The sequence below is a fragment of the Asterias amurensis genome, chromosome 2 (genome assembly GCF_032118995.1).
Source record: "Asterias amurensis chromosome 2, ASM3211899v1".
Classification (NCBI taxonomy): Eukaryota; Metazoa; Echinodermata; class Asteroidea; order Forcipulatida; family Asteriidae; genus Asterias; species Asterias amurensis.
This window is the reverse complement of record NC_092649.1, coordinates 2,239,321-2,260,184: the sequence shown is the minus strand read 5'-3', so window position 1 is coordinate 2,260,184 and position 20,864 is coordinate 2,239,321. Positions and strand designations below refer to the sequence as shown.

At 36.8% G+C, this 20,864-nt stretch overlaps 1 protein-coding gene across 4 annotated transcripts in view; it reads left to right on the top strand.

Moving 5' to 3' along the window:
* LOC139951811 (uncharacterized) overlaps window positions 1-20,864 on the top strand; it is a 32,898-nt gene that overhangs the window by 6,870 nt on the left and 5,164 nt on the right. For 2 of the 4 annotated variants that reach the window (XM_071950881.1, XM_071950895.1), the window contains exons 2-4: window positions 16,903-17,043; window positions 18,038-18,110; window positions 19,412-19,534. In XM_071950881.1, the coding sequence (XP_071806982.1) occupies window positions 16,960-17,043; window positions 18,038-18,110; window positions 19,412-19,534 (280 nt within the window). In that variant the 5' untranslated portion in view covers window positions 16,903-16,959. Of the gene's footprint in view, window positions 1-16,899; window positions 17,044-18,037; window positions 18,111-19,411; window positions 19,535-20,864 lie in introns of all 4 variants that reach the window. The other 2 variants (XM_071950888.1, XM_071950892.1) reach the window with 1 other exon arrangement.

The window sequence follows — 20,864 nt, the reverse complement described above, 5'->3', positions numbered from 1 at the left end:
TTACTCAAAATAATTATTATCATAAAACCTTTCTTGATCACGAGAAAGTAAAATAAGGTGGTTTAACAACTTATTTTCTGTGCCCAGACATTGCAATTTTTTATTGATTGTTGACTCGACTTTTCTCAGTATGAATTAATGCCTGAAAGAACAAGAAATGAAACAGTTTTGTTTTGGTAATCGCGGATTCTACAGTGCTATTCACACGACAGAAATTTAACTAGGGTTCCTTGTTTAATTTTAGAATGGTTGTAAATGTAGCAACATTTGACAATATTTGGCAAGAGAACTTGGACAGTAGACATAATTGTCCTTTTGCACGAGGTACATTTTGTAAAATTTTACAACCATGCTACAATTTAGCAAGTGACCCTTAGGGACCCAAGGGGCCTTAAGTCAACATGGGAATCATTGGAATTCGGAAAATGTCAGTTATGCTCTTTCTGAGAGTTTGGTTGAGTGGTGGAAGGTTGTCAAATCTTGGAGCCAAAACGTTTGCGAATGCAATAGGCATTCTGAAAGCGGTTTCCGATCACTATGGTCTCTTCAAAGTTAAGTTCTCACAGGTTTGTTTAATAGTAACGGCCTATCATGAGCCACATTAAAGTGCCGGCACTGGTCTGTGACATTAATTACTAATGTTGTCAATGTGCCTTACGGTTTAAGGTCTGCTATTTTATAGACAAAAACATGGTGGTTATTATTGAACAAAAGATTGGTTATTTTCAGTGTGAAAACTCAATGCTCAACTCAATGAAGTTCATACCAGTACAGTCATTTGACCAGTTCGGGATCATTGACCGGTTCGGGATCACTTCAACTTTGCAATAACCAAATAATTATATCACTTCTCATTATACCCAATTTCTGTTGATAAATGTGAAGATTAACACCCATATAAACCAACAAGCCCAAAATAAGGTGCCAAACATCATCAGCAAATAAATTATGGCCGTTTTCCTGAAGGTTGTCTGCGAAATTGATCATTTTTTTGTTTAAAAATGTTGGTTGAAAACCACTGTTAAAAGTTCTTACTTTTAGAATTGGAGTGCCGGGGCAAAAAATATTTATGTAAAATGATAAGAATGTGTAAAAAACAATTCCTGTAAATACTGTGCAGTCATCTTGTTTTTTTGTGGAGACGAAGTTACCAAAATCTTCTTTGGGGGGGCAACTTACCCTTGACCAGTTTGGGATCACTCAACATCTCATTGCATCAAATGGTGCCGCACTGTAAAATCATACTACTGCAGTAGAAAGTTTTTTTAGTTGATTTTGAGAAACATTACTTCAACAAATTCTTGTAGATTTTTTTTTTTGAGAAAATTAAACTTGGAGGGGTCAATAATGCTTTTTAGGTTCGCTTCACTTCTTCATTTGCCTTTGCTGTTGTTTTGTGGTTTTGTCGCTGGGTTTTTGCGCTGCTATTGAAGACACTTGCATGACATTCACTAAAGAAAGGAAGTCCAAGTCCATGCCAACACACCTCTGAAGTTTCGTGTCCTTGAGAGACAGTTTTATGAATGGGAGTATGGGTTTGCAATAAAGGGCACTCTTCTGATTCAGAATAGATTCAACTGATCCTGAACTGGTCAAACAGGTGACGATACTTTTCTCAAAGCCCCTTCGAAAGGACTAATCTTTTTTTGTCAGTGAATACTTGGTGAGTTTTATGTCATGTTTAGGTAAACTGATAAACTTTTTTGTTTAAGATATCAAAGAGATTGCAACAAAAAACAATGTGAATTCAAAAAGTGATCCAGAACTGGTCAAACGACTGTACAATTCCCCCAGAGATAAGTATTTCTGAAAACTGTCCGAGGGAAAACCCACACAATAATAGAAAGTCCGCTTAATGATTACGAATCTTGGATGATTTTCATTTCATCGGTTATTCCCCCCACCCCCACAATATCTGAACTGTATTAAAAGATGAAACAATCACAAGTTGGTTGGTTAGAGTGTTTTTTAAAAACTAGAGGAAAGAATTTAACTATTCTTGCTAAATCCCCCCCCCCCCCCGAGTTTTGGGTAACAGGTAGCCTAACGGTCATCTTAATTAGTGATTTTTCAGTGTGGTCCCTAAAACAGTTTGGGGTTGACATTGTAATTGTGATTAGAGCTTAATGGTTCCTTTCCCTGCTTTTCACCACTACAGACCCCAGTTCGAATCCCACCTCAGACAAGAGCCTTGCATGCGGATTTGGGGTGTTTACTCTCTAGCCGACATGGCCGATTGATTGGAATTTTCCCCATTTTTTTCTTTCTTCTCTTAGCCTAAAACTAAACATTTCTTCAGTCTGAGTCATCCAGTTAGGCAAGAAAGAAAAAAAAGAAAAAAAAAACAATTCCCTGCACACTTCCTTTTTAGAGGACACCTCCTTTTTCTGTTTTTAATTAAAAAAAATTTTAATGAAAGAATAGATACATTTTAACTTTCTCAGATGGTTTTTGTTTATTTCAACAAGCCCAACCGGTTGTCTTTAGAAATGTGTCTGGCAACAATTTAAAGAAGAAAAAAGGCCCTCCTCCTTCCTTTTTTCACCTTTTTTTCTGGCCTTAGTGACACATGCGCTGTTAAAAAAAGGGAGGATTTTTTTTGCTGGCCTTATTAGTGACACATACGCTTTTAGACATGTTAGTTGTATTGTGAAAGTGACAAAATATTTGAGGTATTTATCTTGAGGCACTGTATTGATAGTTAATGAAACCGAAGTAAAAGAGTTTGTTTTGTTGGGGAGTTTGTTGTGGTTTCCTCCATTCAGTGCTGATTCATGCTTAAAGAATTGCTCTGCAACTCCCACGTTATGACAGTCCGGTACATTGCCTAATCAGGGAACATTTCGTTTGTCTCCAGATCAGGCAACATGCTCCCAAAACAGGAAGCAAATCACAAAAAACATATTTTGCTTATAATTTTTCAGTCATTATTATTATTACCTTTTTTGAAATTTAATTACTTAGAGTGACACTTATTAAACTAAAATAAAAAAAATTTCTTACATGTTACCAATATTACGTACTTTTTTTTATTCAACAAAGAAAAATTCAAATTCTCATAACTTTGGTCTACAATGCCTAACGGCTTCAGGGCTTTGTCAAATTATTCAGTCATCCATTAAGCAAAAATACGAAATTGACACATTATCGTTATGTATTGTTATAAAAAGTTATGGACCATTAAAAATTGCATGTCAAAACAACAAGATGGGTTAACACAAACGTTTCCTAAAAAGGAAACACAGTCACTTTACATCTTGGATGTTGCCTGTTTTGGAAACATTGTGAAGTGTCTCCAATTTTGGAGACGCATAAATTGTTCCCTGTTCAGGAAACTATTTCCCGTCTCCAATTCTGAAGACACTACAATTGTTTCCTGATTTGGGAACAATCTTGATGTTTCCATATCTGGAGTCATCTTATTGTTTCCATTTATGGAAACATGTGTGCCATGTATCCTGTTTAGGAAACACCTTTTTTCTTGTAGCAACAATTTTGAATATTGTGTGATTTGGGAAGAAATTTTATAGAATTTTGTTGTTAAAACTTATTTATAGCATGGAGGTAGGATTAGACCTCCATGTTTATAGGGCCTAAAGATTTGACTTCAAAGTAAGGATGGCACACTGATTTTTGTGATGTGGTGTTATCATACCAGGGGCTGCACACAAAGAACTAGAAATGATAGTTTTTAGAAAGCGTAACATATTTTCCTAAGAACTGTATAAAGTCAACTGACTATTTGAGTAGTTCTCAAATAGAGGAAACTTTGCCAGGGAATTTCTTGTGTTGAACTGATGTGTGCTGTCTGTGGCTCTGCGCCTTTACTACATACATGTATAGCAAGCAAACTGGTACACAGTTTATGAAAATAGACTTCTATCTTGGAAACAATTCGATTGGAGGACTGAAAAAAGGGGCACTTTTTGTGTTTGCATGGCAATCCACTGGTTACCTCAAACTACTTGAAGCACAAACAATTACCTTCTATCGGGAGCAGATGTTGTTGTTTGCTAAAGTTTCGTTGTTATTGCCGTTTTAAGTCATCATTCTTTTTTTCTAAACAATTGTTGTTATGGTGAAATTCAGTTTCTTTTCCATTTTGACCCTTCAGTCCAATAATAATTCATACGACTGCTGTTTTTGGTAGTATTTTCAAGTTGTTGTTTTGTTTACTTACTGTAGCTGGATCACTGCAGTAAGTTGATGGCTGTGGTTTTTAGCAGATGTGTTATATTACTCGCAAAAATACATTTTGTAGCTACTGGCCAATTGAATATACAATATTTTGCACACAAAATATTTCTGAAAGAACCAGATATATCTTTTTGTAGAATGGTGTGTGCGACTAAAGTTTTGTATTCTGTTTCAAGCGTGCGGTTCAATCATACCTCCATGGTTCAACTTTGGTTATAAACAAACTGACCCCTTTTTGCCACCTTAGTGTGAATAATGGCTTTGACAAGATAAGCCAATTAGCCTTTGCAATCTACACCCAAGTTAGCAAACTTCATGTAAATGTTTGCCCTACATGAAATACTTTCACCTCAGGCTGACCATTGCAACAACTGTGATGTTAGATTACAGAACTTTTAATTTACTGAATGCTCTCTGCAATTGCCTTCAAAAAGGTATCTCCTGTTGCTTAGTTTTGGGTGATGGTGTTCACAGCAATTTCACAGCAAGCTTACTTTGCCCATGGAGGATTGCCCATGCTTTGCCCAAGAAAGACCACACTAGTGGAACAGTAAACAATGAATAATTCAATTACTGAACTAAGTGGATTTTATGTGTAATAACCCAACACCACAGGCACTCAAGTGACCTTCAGACCATGACCCAACTTGGGGACACTCACTCAGTGACTGGTACACACACACATACCATGGAGCAACTGCCACATCCACCTTAAAAACCCTAATGAATATTTTGCTTCAAATTTATTATCTTTAAAATCGTTTGCAGTACTTCTAGTTGCAGTAGTGTAGTCGGTATATGACACTTCTCTAGAATTGTAAGGGTCTTGGGTTTGAATCCCACCTGAGTAATATGCCTGTGAGATTTTTCACAGAACTCGGGTTCTGAGTCTACAATTACTGAGTATATAATACAGTGCTTACACACATCGCTGTATTAAAAACCAAAATGATATACGTACATGTACCTACTCGCCCATACTCGTGGTGTCTGATTAGACTTATCAGCCAAAGTTGTTTTAATGCAGGGAGGGCGTTCCATGGTCATTAGTTGTTTTACAGTTCGGAAGAAAAAACAAAAACCTACTTTTTCAACTCGGATTACGGGATAACCACCCGAGAAAAAAATCTTTGTCCGGGACAAAAACAAAATCTTATTTTTTGGCATATAATTACTTATGGAGAAAAAAAAGAGTTTCAACGTGCATTAAAAACCTCTTCAGTTTGCTGGTTGATGTGGAAGGTACCGGTACATGTATGATTGCGTTAGATTATTCCCCCCTAAACGATAAACTTTAGGCTAAAATGATGTCCCAATTAAATCCTCCACTCACGACTTCTGCCTGTTGAGACTGTGCTCATGGAGCACATTTTAAGGAATTTGCTAGAAATCAGGACACACTTGTGCGCAATTCACGTTTTGCCCTCCGCCGAATTGCCAAATTGTAGGCTGAATCTTCTGAGAGAGCAAAAAGCATGCGCAATCTTCAAATTAGCGCTTTGTTTGCATGCCAGCTCAAGTTGATAATTCTGAAAACTGCGTACAATCTTAAGATTGTGCATTATCTTTTATTTTTTCCCGGTCTGGCCCCAATGCGCAAGAAAATAGTTGCGGTGTGTGAGAGTATGAGACAGACCCCTAATGCCAAGTCTCACGCGTCTCAATTGTTTTTGTTTAGTGGCAAAGTGATCACTTACTTATTTGAAAGTTTTTTCGAAATTGCAACTTATAAATTATAATCAACTTTTAATGGCGGACAAAGTGACAGAAATTTCAAAGAAATCAGAATAAAAATTTCATGTGGTAGAGACTGTTAGTGTCATTCAACAAAATCTGAGCATAAAGTAAAAAGACATTTTTGTTTTAAACTACCACTGAGCTGATTATATTTGTAATCTTGGTAAAAGTTGTGTTGAATATAGGCAGTGTGATCCTGTGACCCACACAAAATATCCATCATGCCCATTATTAGCTTCATCCCTGTGTTTTAACATAGAGAAAGGTTAGGCCCCTGTACATTGTTTATTCTGCCTGACCACAGAGCTCCATTATATAACCTATTACTAACAGTCACTGCCCCCCTGTAGTAAGGTATGGTTATGATGGTCCCTGAAACCAAATCCCTGAATACTATTACCAGTGCCACACATGCCAGAGCAATACCAGCTGAATTTCAAATAAACTTACATGTACATGGCATGTACTGTACATGTCCTCTAGAATGCACTTTACCAACACAGTTTTCCAGTCTTATATTTCAGAATGATCCAAGTAGGAGAACAAAGGCCTAAGTCTGGCACTTCTTTTTAACAAACCAACAAGCAAACAAACATAACTGACAATAATTAGGGAAAATGATTAGTTTCAAGGGAAATGTTTCAGTCTTAAATGTAGTCGTTTTTTGAATTGCTAGTGCAAAATTCCTGAGGAAAGCCACCCTTTTGTTTTCACTAGAGTTAGTGTGACCCTAAAAATGACAAATTTTGTTTGGAAAGGAAGAGCAAAATCCTACATGTAGCCACCCTGCAGAGAAATGTTGTGAATAGGGAAGACAGTGTAGCCACAAAGACACTGATTGTTTTGTTTTTCCAGGACATGGGTGCACCAAACAACTTTGTTAATGCAAAGAGGTAGTTAAGGTATCCGCGCAATCATTGGAAAATGAGGAGCACTTTTATGGGACAGGCAACTCTAAAACCGTTGGAGTCGTGTTTTTGTTTTGAAATGAAAATAGTGACTGAAGAGAGAGGGAAGGGCGTTAGATGGATGGTATGGGGGTAATGGGGGGGGGGGGGGAGAAAGTGTGGTGAGGAACAGCATACATCTTCCATGAAGTTTACCATATATGACGTATGCCTAGAAACATTCCAACAACGATGTTGTATTTTCTCATAAGATGTGATATGTCATATTTTATGTATGAGAAGTACAAGGCATTAGTTCTTATTCAACGATTTGTTTTTATGACATGGGAGGTCAGATGATTAAAGGGACACGTTGCCTTGGATCGGACAGGTTGGCAGTATAAAAAGCATTTGTAACCGTTTGTGTATAAAATGCAAATGGTTGGAAAGTTGTTTTAAAAGTAGAATACAACGATCCACACACATTTGCCTCAACATTGCGTGGTTTTCCTTTTGCTTTGCGCACTAACACGGTCGGCCATTTACCAGAGTCAAAAATTTGACTACCATAAATGGCCGACCGTATGAAAACCACGCAATTTCGAGGCATATTTGTGTGGATCATTGTATTTAACCTTTAGAACATCTTTCCAACCATGCATTTTATAGCAAACGGTAACGCTTTTCAAAGACCAACACGACCGGTCTAAGGCAGCTTGATCCTTTAACCATGGAGGTAGAACACTCCTAGGGTTAACAGAAGGTGGGAGTTGGGGGGGGGGGGGGACAGAGAAAGACAGACAGAGTAAATTATTGTCCAGCCACAGGTTTGCTCAAACAGTCACTGGCCAACTAATGTTGAGTAAGCTTGTGTGCAGGAAATTGTTTCCACGGTGGCTAAAAAGAGGCTAGGTAGAAAATTTGTATGTAGATGATGGCCAAATGGCAAAAGAAGTTTAACCATGCCTGGACCGCATCTAATTGTTTTATAATGAGATATCATTCAAGACCTCTGTATGGGAATTGGGGTGTCCATAGGCTATGGTCATATACCGACTTTTTAGTACAAGAAAGAAAAAAGGGTTGGTTTTTTTTGCCAAAGGAGAGATTTGTCCAAGTTTAAGTTTTGTTAAATAGTACATGAAAATAACAGATGTACATGTAAGTATCTTCAAAAACGAAAAGCATTACAATAAAAAATAAGTTGTAAGATATAGAAAAACCAAATGCTATTCAATCCTCAGAGTATCACTTTAAACTTAACAACTACTGATAACCTGACTGGACACTATTGGTAATTACTCAAAATCTTTATTAGCATAAAACCTTTCTTGGTAACAAATAATTGGGAGAGGTTGGTAGTATAAAACATTGTGAGAAAAGGCTCCCTCTGAAGTGGAGTAGTTTTTGAGAAAGAAGTAAATTTCCCTGAATTTGATTTCCATACCTTGCCAACTCTACTGTTTTATGAACCAAGCTAAAGGCATAAACAAAGCTTCCTGTTCCCACATACACATCATGTAGCATAATGCACAAGTGAGAGATGATAATTAAGATAAGAAAACTGGTTGTAAGAGAATCTCAGTGGGGGTCTAGTGAATCTCACCACATGCACATACAGTACAGTCCTTGCCCTATGTTACAGTGTACACACTAACAATGATGCCTGGGGCAAACTCTACTCTGGCCCACACTAGTTAATAGGACTTTTAAAAGCATGTGAAACAGATAATATAAACATTAAATGAACCTATAAAAGCAACAAATAATCCAAACTTCAGTGAAATGTAAAGTTACAAAGTTGTTTGATGCACCCATGTCCTGGCAAAAAGGCAATCAAGAACTGTCTTTCTGGCTACACAACGTACACTGTCTTCCCTATTCACAAAATTTCTGTGCAGGCTACATTTCGCTCTTCCTTTCCAACACAATTAATTGCATCTCAACATCTTACAATGGATCTGGTTCATGAACCCACCTGCCCGCTTACTCATTGTAAATCGTTCAGTAAATTGAGACCATGGAACTCGATTTGAACTCGCTTCTGACTGGGACGAAGTTGGCGACCTCTCAAGCGCTCAAACCCAGCCCGACAAGCTTATAAAAATGCCCTTTAAAAAGAGAGCAAACAATGTGAAGAAAATGCACACACAGTTCAAACTGATCATGCGCAAAATATAACCATGAATAACAATAGTAAAAACAAAGACATTTGTAAAGCGCCTAAACCAAAAGCCTCTTAGCGCATAAAGAAAACAATAAAGTATTAAAGTGAAATATACACTACAAGTAAAAGCAGATTACAAATAAAATAAGCAGCTTCAAAAAAATGAGTTTGTAACAGAGATTTAATACAGTGTAAAGAACTATGCACAGGAAAACTATTCCAAAGAAAAGGAGCGCGCAGCGTAAGAAAATGATCTTCGACCATAACAAATGGAAGAAGCTCTTGTTGTGGTAAGGAATGACTTGAGAAAGAACGTTAAATCCAAGTAGGGGAATAGTGGTGAACAAGTTCAGAATGAGCAGGAGATTGACATGTTTGAGCTTTGAAAGTTAAACAAAAATATAAATAAATTATACGAAACCGGGAGCCGATGCAACAATTAGTATTGGTATGGGGAGAGCGAGGCAAGCAAGAAACAAGGCGAGCAGCAGTGTTGTGTACTGGCTGAATTTTAATTGTGGCGAAAGCGAGAACAAGATGAAGGGTAGTAGCTTCATCCAGGTAGCGGCGAGTCTTCTTCATCACTTAATTTATTTAAATCTAAGTTAAAAACCCATTTGTTTACTTCACCCATTTAATTCATTCTTGCTCTGTTTGTGTATTTGTTTTTTCATTTTTTCTCTGCATTTTTTGTATACCTTGTAATGCGCACTTTGCGCAGTTGTATGCGCAATATAAATTTCCGTTTTGTTATCATTATTATACTCCTGATAGCCAGGAGAGCTCCTTTGCAAACATTATCAACACACTTGTCTACTCAATGCACAATGAAGAATCCATAATTACACCGAGGTTACAGGCAAATTCAGATGGTTCAATAATGGCAGACTGGGCAATGTGTAAGGGTGGCATAGAAATCGTTTTTATGAAACAAGATCTTAAAATAAAATCTCAGTTTTTGAGTTATTCAGAGAGAGTTTGTTGGGCAAAGCCCAAGATTTGACATCCTGCTTTAGCAATGGCAGAAGCGTGATCAGCTGGATTAAATGTAATGTAAAGTGAAAGGCTGAAAAGGAACCAAAGAGTATCACTCCTTACTTTTTTACCCACAGTATTACTTACTGTAGTGCTTTACACACTCTTAACCAACTGTGTTATTTTATATGTACTGCATGTTTTATTCTTATGTACTGCATGTTTAAACAAATCAAATTTAAAGAGACGGTACAAAACACAAACGTTACAATCATTTTTCTCCAGAGAGCATCTTCACCTTTGACTACTTGGGGGGCCCTCGGACCCAATTATTAGGTGTTCGGGCCAACAGCCCAGAACACCTCTTATTATTGTTCGTCTTTTTCTTAGTTTTCTTCATACTTCTTCTTCTTCTTCTCCTCAGCATCCCTTGTCCGCTAACAAAAGCACCATTTCCAAGCTCGTATGAACTTGAAACTTCACACATAGTTACATTTAGATATTCAATAGGAGAGGAAACCGTTGAAGTTACGTCATGATGACGTCATACGTTAATGAGTTGTAAATATTAAAAGTTTATTATGTCAAAAAATCATAATTTTTGATCTACATAATGGATTTTTACAATTAATACACATCATCGGAAAGGTCGTTAAAAGCTGTGTAAACGCTTCGCAGACATGACCCCATTTTGATCTTGTCTTCCGGTTCAAACTCGAGGTTGAAAATTCACAAAATCATGCATAAAGAACTACGAAATGTCCCCATTGGTCGTATGTAAAGATTGTACGCATACAACACGTGTAGTGTTTTCATGTGCTCATCCGGCCCCATGTAGCGCGTGATGTAAAGTTCGTTATTGTCTGTGTTCGAGGCGTTCAACATTTCCCATTCCGTTAGTTAGTCTGCTCTTCAGTCGTCAATACTTCATAAGTTCATATTTCCTCAACCACATTTTAAAAGCTATTTTGACAATCTATACATCATATGAAAGGGTTTTACAAACTTCAAAAAAATGGATATGTTGGTAACCTTTTCTTGACCTTTTGATCTGTCTTAACCGGAAGTGACTGTAAATTGCTTTGAACACGGCGTTATTTAACGGCTCTTAGGTTGAAGTGTGCACCTTTTGATGCTATACAATCACATAATACAAGTCTGGCAAAAGTTTTATTTAAATAAATAATACTGATCAGAGTCACCAAAAAATTAAGTGCGCTCTCTAGCGACAGATTAACAAAGTTAGATGGCTAGATGTTGTGTCAGAGTTAAGGACAATTGTTTCAAAAAGGTGTACATAATCTCCTTCATAATAGCAACATATCTGTGGAGTCTTACGTAGCTTGATGAGGTCGTCATATTGCTTTAAAGGTGCACTTTTCAAAGCGAAAACCAAAAGTTCGACTGAGGTGAAACTTGGTGTATTGTAAGTCAAGAACGTTAACTTCTTGAACACGAAATGACGTCATGATGACGTCATCATGTTGTTTTGGCAATATTTCCAATTTTGGTCATTTATTATTACAAATCTTGACAACAAAGCAAGGTGTAACATTTGTTTGTTAATTGTTTTTATATTATGATTTCATTTTTTAGTTTTTTACAAAACTTGCAAAAGTACTGAGTATACAGTGCTTCAAACAGATCGGGAAAGGGTTACTAAATTATAAAAACGCACCTAACACCTTTTGTTTGTAATTTACAAACAACACATGTCTAGTATTATTATTGTCGTTGTTTATTTAATTATTTATTCTGGGGCACTCTGGAGCACTTCCTAAAGATTTTTAATTTCTTTTAAAGAAATTCCTGATTGAAGGGGAATGTTTCCTAATCAGGATACTATTTGTTCCCTGATTTAGAAACACTACACAAGATGAAAAAAGTTTCCTGATTTGGAAATGTTAGTAGTGTTTCCTGTTTTGGAGACACTGTACACTTTGACAAATGTTTCCTGATCAGGTAACATTTGAAGTGTTACCTATTTTGGAGACACTATGAACTTTGACAAATGTGTCCTGATCAGGAAACATTTTAAATGTCTCCATAATTGGAGACAGTTGTACTGGAGAATGAATGTTTCCTGATCAGGGTACATGTTGCCAAAACGAGAAAATTGTTCCCTGATTAGGCATTGTACCGGACTGTATGATGAAAGTGATGTTGGTCTGAATGCCAAGTCCACCATGGGTTTGTTGTTCTTGTTGTCATAGGAACACAAACTTGTAAACATTAGAATAACAGTGGAAACCCTTACAATCCTGGTTATCCAAATGCAAAATGTGAAGAATTCAGAAGGATTGGGATAGTAGCCCCCCCCTCCCCCATAACCATAACCCCCCCCCCAAAAAAAAAAAAAAAAAAAAAAAAACACATACCAAAACGCAAATAAATAAATAAACAGGTAAACTAACAAATACCACAAGAAAACTATAACATATAAATAAGTAAATAATAAATAAATAAATAAGTTAATACATAAATAACTGAAAAAATACCTGCAAATAAAATTAATAACTAAAAAATATAAAATGAATGCAAACAAAATAAATAAAATAAAGTAAATTGGTTTGCTCATTTCTGCCATTTTCATACTGTTTCATCCCATGGAAAACAACCATGGGGAGCACCCCCAAACCTGGCAGTTACCCCCTCCCCCTGCCCCCATCAGTCCTGGAATTTCAAGGAGGCCACATAAAGGTCATGTCTCATTTGCCCTGGTCTTGGCCTTGGTGCCCCTCCATAAGTTTCCCATAGACCTTAAGATTTTACCCCCTCAAAGATAAAGTTCACGGCTGGCCACTTTGCCCCCCCCCCCCCCCCCCCCCCGAAAAATGAAAAAATAAAATCATGGTGACTGTACACATTGCTTTGAATAGGACACTGGTTGTGGTTGTTTCCCTTAAGTATTTCAACATAATATAATATACAAGTCTATGGACATACCTCCATACATGACACTTGTATATCAACCACTGGCTCACAAAGACACCACTGGCTCACAAAGACGCTGAACTTCAACGGATTAGATCGCAAAAAAGCAGTGACCACAACTTTTGGACATTTATTAACTGTAAGCATCTCTTAAATATCTTTAAATTATTACATTATGTTACCTTGTCAATTTTTAAAGTTTGTGTCTACAGCAGTTGGTACCTTTAAAGACTTATTATATGTGTGTTACATGTACCTTTAGCAGAATAACTTTTTAGGTTCAAATCTGAGGGCTCATTGTTTATTAACCAACACTTTGTATCCATCCAAATACTAGTAATCACTTAAATTTCAACAGTTTAGCATAGAATAATAATAGTGGTTTAATTCTTATAGACGATGTGACCTATGTTTACATTCAAACCACCCTCTGTTGACAAAACACTACATACGTCATGTTTCGCCGGGCACTGAGTTTCGTAGTCGTAGTAAGATTGCATACACTTTCTAGCTGGCTGCCAAAACACAAAGGTTTTGTCCGGCGGTATGCACGCGAATCATGTTATGGTTTTCGTGTGACGTCAGAGGTCAGATCATCTATATTAGCAGGCATATCCGACACTCAGTGACGCTCAAGGCGCTTTAGTACACAGTATTTTCCTGCAAGGTTTGTGGGATTATACGTTTGCATCATGAGATCTACTCCTTTTACATACAATGTAGCACCATGGTTTACAAGGTGCTGTGGCGCAATATTCTAAAAATCAAACCAGGAACACCAGGGTGAACCCCTTCTCTGTTTGTGCACCGAGTTCTTTCACATACATGTAGGTTACGCAACCAATGGGACCAACGGCTTTACGTCCCTTCCAAAGGACATAGCAATGGTAGTGTCTTGCATAAAGACACATGTGTCACGACTGGGACTCGAACCCACGCTCTGCTGATCAAAAACACCAGAGTTTGAATTTTGCGTTCTTAATCCCTCAGCCACTAGTACGACACTTCCACAATCACTTCCAGAACAATACGATCAACCAAGTTTACTAGGTCGCTGAGATCATTCAATTTTGTACGAGCCAGCAGCACGAGGCTGGTCGACCAATTCATTTTTATTATTGATTGTTAAAGCCATTGGACACTTTCAGTAAGCAGTATTTTCAAAAGGCCCACACTTTGTGTATCACAACTTGTACATAAAATAACAAACCTGTGAAAATTTAGGCTCAATCGGTCATCGGAGTCAGGAGAAAATAATGGGGAAACTCACCCTTGTTTCCGCACGTTCGCCGTGTCATGACATGTGTTTACAGTAAATCTGTAATTCTCGCTATCGAGAACTGATAATTGTTTTAATGTTTTCTCAAAAAGTAAAGCATTTCATGGAATAATATTTCAAGAGACGTCTTTCACCATTACCTTCTATAAGCCCTTTAAGTTATTTGTAAATCTGTGAACATTTGTTTTTTTTGTCTGTTCCGAAAGTGTATAATGGCTTTAATAGGTGTAGAAATCCACAGAAAAATATGTTGTCATGAAGGCCTGCTATTTCACAGAGACAACAACAACATGCACCCCTGGTCATTGCCTTGTTCCCCTTAAAATGCTTCAGCAGGAATTTACAATTTCCTCATAGGGTGCCCTACTAAAGAGAAAATGCTTAAGTGTCCATGTCTTTTCAAACTAAAAGAAGCATACAGGCTTGGTCATGAATAAAATGTATAAATGAAATAGAATGACACAAAACGAACCTGAATGAGAAACACAAAATAGTGCAGGCACAAAAAAAAAAAAACTAGCAAAAGGTTGCGAGAGGCTGGCCAACCATTCAGTTTCATCAACTGTAAATACCTAAACAGGTTGTATTTTGAAACTCAATGGAAGAATGGTGAATATGTTATGAATTAAATATGTATCAATGAAATGTATGAATGTAAAAAAAAACGAACCTGAATAAGAAAAAAATGAAATCAGGCAAGCCCGAAAAATGAAGCTTAGTAGCAATAGATCCTACATGTAAAAGGAAACACTAGTTTCGTTGAGTATGGGTAAAATGGGTAGATTAGAATGTACTATTACAAAATGGAAATTAACTTTTGCTGAATTTGACCAAGAAAACCTGTAACCACTATTCAAACAAGCTCTGGGAGTTAAGGGAGTCTATTGACCTCCGTCAAACTCCATACAATTCTGTCTAAACATTAAGCAGGCTTCAAGGAAAATGAAGGGGAAAAAGTGGTTTCGTTTAATAGGGATATTTATCAGCAAGTTAATATCAAATCTTGCAATCAGGAAAAACCTTGTTTTCAAATCATACAGAAAAACCTTGTTTTCTTTCATTCATGTACATGAATGTGATCATGATGTATTATATGTAAATAATGTGGATGCAATTTTGTATACTTCGTCTCTATAGTTTGTATTTTTAAAACCCCTTTTTTATTATGGAGCTGCCCAATCTTTTATAATTGCCTTACCTACGGTAACAAAGTTTTTTTTGGAGTGAATTAAATTGAATCACACTTTGCTTAGCAACTAAGATTGATTTATGCTTAAGATCCATCTTAAAGGGATGCTGCAGTGAATTCAAATAAAACAGTTAATTTTGCTGTCATTTACTTCTGAAATATGTTTTGAACATCAATAAAATGTGTTTTGTTTATTCCCGATACATCTAACTTGTGTTCTTAGCGAATAAGATTGCAGTACTTTGCTGTCATTTACTTCTGAAATATATTTTGAACATCAATAAAATGTGTTTTGTTTATTCCCGATATATCTAACTTGTGTACTTAGCGAATAAGATGTGGATTGTTACCGCTCCCCCCCCCCCAATCAACGTCATGTCGGGAATACAAACAAAATCATTGGCAAAAAAAGTCTGGTCCCTAACTACACGCGCCTAGGTACCAGGCCACACACTGCACACGTGTGTACATGTACTATGCACACGGACGTACAGCTCGGGTTACCGACATGATGTCACGTTTATGCAAATAAAGGCTCCCTTTAAGGGGCGGGGCGGGTTCCCCTAATCTCTTTAAAACCGTTTTAAAAATACTTGCGCATTTAATAAAAATAATCAAAAATATGTTAGGTTTAAAAAGTCCTGTTTAATCGTTTAAATGAATAAAAAAAAAGGCATTGCAGCCACCCTTTAAAGAAATCAGCCTCCAGATTTGATGACTCTTTCGTAAGCAAATAAGTTTCACTATTTTCATGGACAATACCTATACAATTTTTACAATATTAACAACTTTGTTGTTATGGAAACACAAGCATTTATACATTACATCATTGGAATTTCAGAGAATGGATTTATTTACTTCCTCTTCCTCCAGTTTGTGGTAGTACTGAAATATGAGTGGATTGCACATGACGTCAATGACCACCATTGTTGATGACGCAACAAAGGAATCATGCTTGCCTCTGTGTGCACGTTTTATCCTGGGATATGATTATGGAATAGTCTGTTTACATCGTTTATAGTTGATAACAAACAAGTACAATTTAAAAACCATTGTTGGTGGTATAACAAAGAATTTGTCATGAAAACAACAAGAACTTTCTCTGTGGTTTTGGCACTGTGAATCATGCTTTATTAAACCATTTATAAATCCCTACTTGTTCATGCAGCTACTCCAAATATTACGCAAGACCCTCAGATTTGGGTATTCCCCTGTGAGTTATTTTTAATGCATTATACCATTTTTAATGCACTTTACCACAGGGCCCTGTATTGAAGTTATCCTGACCAGTCTCCAGTGAAGCATGACTACATATTAAAAAAAAGTGTATTTAGGGAAAATAACACTCTTGTTGCTTCATTATTAATTTTCGCAATCACGTTTTGTCCCCGTCTTTTAACAAAGCTGTCAAACAGTGCGCTACTTTTTTTAAAGCAACATCGAGCTATCTAAGAGAAAGACAGATTCAGAGGCAAACTTATTTTCTTTTCTTGAAACCTCCTTTACTAATTGCACGTTGTGACTTTGTCATCAGCAGGGGGCAGGCACTGGATAGCTGAAGACAACCAGTTTAACAAGAGTATCCAGTGAGGGCATGAAGATTCTAAGTCTACTTCTCTCGTTATCTCTGTCCACCGTCATGTGTGGCCGAAATGCTCTTAAGAGAACAAGCTGTATGGTACGTACATTTTTTTGTCTCAACTCTCCTGAGTTATTTTCATGTTTTAAAATAATTTTGTCTCAACTTCTCCCAAATTAATTTCATGCTTAATAATTTTCTTTTTACAGCCCCTAACCTAAAGTGACTTTTAGCCTTGTTTGGGGCGAACTTGCATAAATAAAAAATATTCAAAATAATTCTAACTCCGGCCTACTTTAAAGGCAGTGGACATTACTCAAAGTAATTGTTAGCATAAAAATGTATTGGTAACGAGCAATGGAGAGCTGTGAAGTAACATAGTTTTTTTCAAAAGAGGTCATTTCTCACTCAAATACTTCAGGCCTAAAGTCCTTTTTAGGCATCTGAAATCACACAAATTTGTGCATCAATTGGTGTTTTTTTCTTTTTACTCTCTTGCAACTTTGATGACCAATTGAACCCAAAGTTTCACAAATTTGTTCTTGTATTCAATTGTATGGATACACCAAGAAGTGAAAATACTGGTCTTTGATGTTTGCCAAAGGTGGCCAGTGCCTTTAAAGGGAAGGTTTGCATTTAAATAATCAGTCTTAAAATGAATGGCAATTAAACCGCTTGGTTAGAAGCGTACAGCAGCATTTGATATTATAAAGCCTTTTGAGAAACAATTCACTTCGAAGTAGTGTGGTACAAATTTTAAAAAGATCACAGTTTTATGGAATTTTGGCTGGTAACAAGTTTCTGCTAAACAATATTTGTTCTGCTTAGCAAATTGTTGTGCTCACATGCTTTATGAAATTGGGCTTTGCTTGCAGAAATTTGACCCCGCTGGCTACCATATAACTTTTACTTACAGAGCACATGGAGGTTCTACCTACATGCAGATAATTACATCCTTTGCAAGCCACGGCAACCTGAGAAATTTGTGGTAAAGATGACCCAATATAGTGAGCTGCAGCCCACATTATATTTCAGTGATTTTCTTATTCGGTGGCCGTTACATTTCGTCTTTATTTATTTCTCAATCTAACAGACGTCACTCCAATGTGATCAGGGCTTCTGGAAACGAAAGGGCAATGACATCGAGCATTCCTGCTATGGACAATGTAAGTCAGTTAAAGCCATTGGACCCTTTTGGTAAAGAAAAAAATAAATGAAAGTTCACAGATTTACAAATAACTTACAGGGTTTACAGAAGGTAGTGGTGAAAGACTTCTCTTGAAATATTATTCCATGAAATGCTTTACTTTGTGAGAAAACAGTAAAACAATATCAATTCTCGATAGCGAGAATTACGGATTTATTTTAAACCCATGTCATGACACGGCGAAACGCGCAGATACAAGGGTGGGTTTTCCCGTTATTTTCTCCCGACTTCGATGATCGATTGAGCCTAAATTTTCACTAGTTTGTTATTTGAAATAGAAGATGTGATACACGAAGTTTACTGTTTACCGAAAGGGTCCAATGGCTTTAACAAGGAACCTTGCAGGCCTGGAATTTCATTTTCAATTGTAGCCTTTGCACCTTTTATATATATATGTATATTTTCAACATATTTATTGTTATGTTTGTAATTCAAATACAATTTGGCATTTTACTGCGACTTTTGAAATGTTTTCAATTAGCAAACACAAATCTTTGAGAGAGACATGGTCATCTTCATTTTGCAAAGGGAACTTCCATTGAAAAAATCTAACTAAAAGTCTGTGGGAAACTTTTGAAGAGGCACTTAGGCCAAGAGCAGGACAACAAAAGGCCATGGCTTCCGTGTAATAATTCCAGGACTGACCTCTGAATATTCTAAGCTATTAGTCTAGTATATAAGCAGAGAACGCCCAGCTAAAAACAACGACACTACCAACAATAATAATAATAGTAATAATAATAACAAATTCTTATAAAGCGATTCCACAATAACCGTCTCATCCAATGTGTGTTACATTAGTGCCCTGATCATTGGGCCAATAACAATTTACTTTAAACCTTCTCAGCTCCATGACTGAGGAGTATACAACCTGGGCAACCACAGTGTTTCAATGAAATACATCCCCCACTCAGAATTCTTTTGAAGAATTTGGAAACTATATTCCGGACTGAATAGTCTGGTTGGTTTTACTATTCAATGAGCAAAGCGGTAAAAAATTATCCATAATTAACAACGCAAAAGCAGCTCAAGATTATATGATAATTTTTCCACTGAACTAAAAATAGTTCCAGTCTCTGTGGCTTGTTTGAAAACAATGGTGCCTATACGTCAATAACACCATAACATTCAGCGGCTCAAATTGTACGCTGGGCCACCAGCCCGAGGCCAGTGATGTTAGCCCTTGGCCAGTAAACTCATGCATGATCTGGATAAATTATATCTGCCTATAAAGTTCTTTTTCTTGTTTGCTTCCTACAGCTGAGACACTTCGATATAAAATACAGGATGGAATGAAGAAAATTAAAAGCATGGAGTACCAACATTTAACATCGTTTAGTATCAACAATGAACAGTACCAGCTCTTCACCGACAACAAATCAGGTAAACCAATGTCTTTTAGTTGTTTATTTTTTTTCCTGACATTTCCTGTGCAATATGGCCTCTTTTAGTTTGGGGGAGGGGTCCACTACTCTTACATGTTTTAATGGGGTTTTTTAAATGAGTTTTATATTAATGTTTTTGTTTTTAGTGTTTTGTGGTAAAACCTGTGCAATTTTACATTTTAATATTTTATAGGTTGCTGTACAATTGGATTTAAAATTTCGTGTGTATTTGTTTATATTTGACGAATAAACCGTTCAATTCAATTCAATTCAATTCAATTCACATGACACAAGGACATACCTGTATGCCTTGAGAGGGCAAGGGCACCAAGGCAATTTTCCCCTTGGTAAAAGGGCAACGGGGAATTTCTACACTGGAGCATATCAAGGGCACCAAGGCAATGACAAGGGGGTATGGAGGCAATGGCATTCGTTGCCTCTGTGCGGTGTACAAACCCACTCTATGGTCCTTTCTATTGTTCTTGTCGCTAGGAACAATGGAAAATAACCTTTACAGGGTCTGTATTCGTTTGGTAATGACTCTGAAACTTACATGTAGTGGGAATAAAAACTTACTTCATTGCAAGAGGTACAGCAGCTTTGGGTAGTACCATGCATTTCAAGAAACATTTCACTTTGGAAAAATATCACTTTATATCCCCAAAAAATTTGAATACACGTATAAGAACAGTACCGGTAACACTTCTAAGATTATTTGTTCCTGCGTGCACATATTTAACTCCGGATTTTCGGCGATATCTAAAAAAAAACGCATCCGCGTCCGCCTTTTGAAGTGAAATTTTCATGGGTTTGTTTATTGTCTGTATCTACAGTACATTGATGTAGGATTGAAACACTTATAAATATATATATCGAAGTCTTATATAGCGCACGTATCTACCAAACAAGGTACTCAAGGCGCTGAGTATATACAAACTTTCAGAAAGATAGGTTATTGCAGTGATGAATTCTGAGACCCAATTAGTACGCACCTTATAAGGGTTTACAAGGTGCTACGGCGCATTAAGCAGCCACAACCAGGAACACACTTAAAGGGTTCTAATAAGCAAGTGAATACAGACCCTTCAAGTTGGATGCCCTCTTGGAGATTCAGTCACTATGTAGTCACACTTTATATATTTTTTCATAATGTCTTCTTTATTCAGCCACATTTACTTTTACACCTTTGAACATTTAGCTACAAACCAAACTTAAACTAATGTGATTGAAACTAACATTCATAAATATTCTGATTGGTCAAGAGGGCATCACGAGGGGTTGTTTGAACGGATTATATAACACCAGTAAAAAGTGTTATAACATGGGCG